Below are 1,818 nucleotides of genomic sequence, written 5' to 3' on the forward strand. Positions count from 1 at the left end.
TTTTAATCCAGGTTACAATAATCCACACTTTTAATCCAGGTTACAATGATCCACACTTTTAATCCAGGTTAATCCAGGTGACACTCTTCCCTCAGGACACATTTTACAAAGTAGCTACATATTGTGCAGGTATAAACTATTCATTTGTAAATATTTTTGTCTACTTTTATTTTTTATTGAACCTATTTGACTAAATTTTAATTTTTATTAGTCAATATTTTACTAACAGAATAGTCAAGTAGCAACCTGTTTTTTGTGTGATTTGCTATGTCAGTTAAATTTTGGACTAAAGAGGTGGAAATTAAAATGTTTGTTTTGCTCCTGATTCATCGATCGGGTGTGGGGTTTGGATTAATTGAGCGATTAATCGCTTCTTGAAATAATCATAGTTGCAGCCGTACTCGTGACTCTGAGATTAGACTTGTCCAGATAAACTCACCAGTCGGTCTTCAGAGCTCCTCTGTAGATCCCTCCTGCACGGATATTAAAAGTGGATTGTAACTAAAGGAAGAAGCTGGTGACATCATGTGTCGTCAACAACAACAACAATAAATAATAAATGTAAATTTTAAGTCGTACGTTTAAAAGCCAGAAAGAGGAAAACGGCAGCGATGACCAACAATACGCTGAGGGAGAGCGACAGGACGGGAGCGTTAATCTGTACAGAAACAGAAGGTAGAGAGTCCTCCACCTGAAACGAGAGAGAGAGAGGACGCTGTCAGGTCCAACTCTGGTTCTGTGTATAGAGATCAGAGCAGAACCAGCCTGGTCCTCTGGACCCTCTTGGAGGACATGGCCTAGATTCAACTTGCTGCTCAGTTCTTTGTAGTGAGCCCTGTGGACCAGAACCCCACCAGGCAGCGACAGAACCAGGAAGTCTTCAAAATGTCCTGAAAGTCTTACAGGAGCCCTCAGTTTCCTCACAGTCCTTCGAATTGTAGATTTGTTCAGAATAAGCCCCTCCCTCTTCCTGACTCCTGCAGCAGCGCCCGGACTGAGAACAGCTCTCCAAACACAAACATGCTCAACTTCATGGACTACAAAATGCTCCCCACATCCCTGTTACTATTGGAGGAGGGTAACACGTGGCAGGAATACCACAACGTGCACTGCATCAATACACTTGTATGTCGTGCACTCAAAAAGAGTTCAGGACTGAAAGGAAATGAGATGAAGACATGGCTGCGTGGCTCACTGGTCACTGCTGATTAGGACTGCAGCTGAACATCTGTTTGCTCACAATGAAGAGTCGGTACGAGTCGCATGTCAGGGAGCCTCGCCATCCAGGGAACCACTGCTTTACCACCTCTCACTGAGGGATCCGAAAGAGTTCTGGGACTCCAGCAGTCAACATGACTACAAGGAGAAGGCGTCTCCTCACAGATGATGATCTGAAAAAAGCTACTGAGCTCAGCAACTTTTTATGACGTTTGAAACACAGGATCCTACTCCAGAATGTGGCAAAGTACTACAGTCCATTAATCTTATTATTATATTATACTATTTTATATGTTTTTATTTTTTTAATGCCTTTTTGCCTAGTTCGGAAGTTTAGAGACTTCACAGAATTAGAAATCCATCTGTCGCTACATCAGTCATGTTGTGAAATAACGTGGCATTTAGTCTTTGTCCTGCTACTGATGCTCTGGCCTGATTCATTGTTTCGCTCACTTGCTGGAGTGTATGTGGGAATGTGCAATAGGTGTTTTTATTAAGCAGTATGTGTTTTTTATGTCTGACTAATGAGTCAGTCAGTGAACCACTGGTTTTATATCTGACTGAATCATTCAGTGAACCACTGGTTTTATATCTGACTGA

General features: G+C 42.0%; 1 protein-coding gene across 1 annotated transcript in view; it reads right to left on the reverse strand.

Moving 5' to 3' along the window:
- Positions 1-1,818, reverse strand: part of timd4 (T cell immunoglobulin and mucin domain containing 4) — a 22,881-nt gene that overhangs the window by 793 nt on the left and 20,270 nt on the right. Inside the window, exons 6-7 of the mRNA XM_037688182.1 lie at positions 580-691; positions 440-473 (exon numbers count right to left, since the gene is read on the reverse strand). Coding sequence (XP_037544110.1) covers positions 440-473; positions 580-691 — 146 coding nt within the window. The remainder of the gene's footprint in view (positions 1-439; positions 474-579; positions 692-1,818) is intronic.

Source organism: Nematolebias whitei, chromosome 14 (assembly GCF_014905685.2).
Source record: "Nematolebias whitei isolate Nwh7 chromosome 14, NemWhi1, whole genome shotgun sequence".
NCBI classification, from domain to species: domain Eukaryota; kingdom Metazoa; phylum Chordata; class Actinopteri; order Cyprinodontiformes; family Rivulidae; genus Nematolebias; species Nematolebias whitei.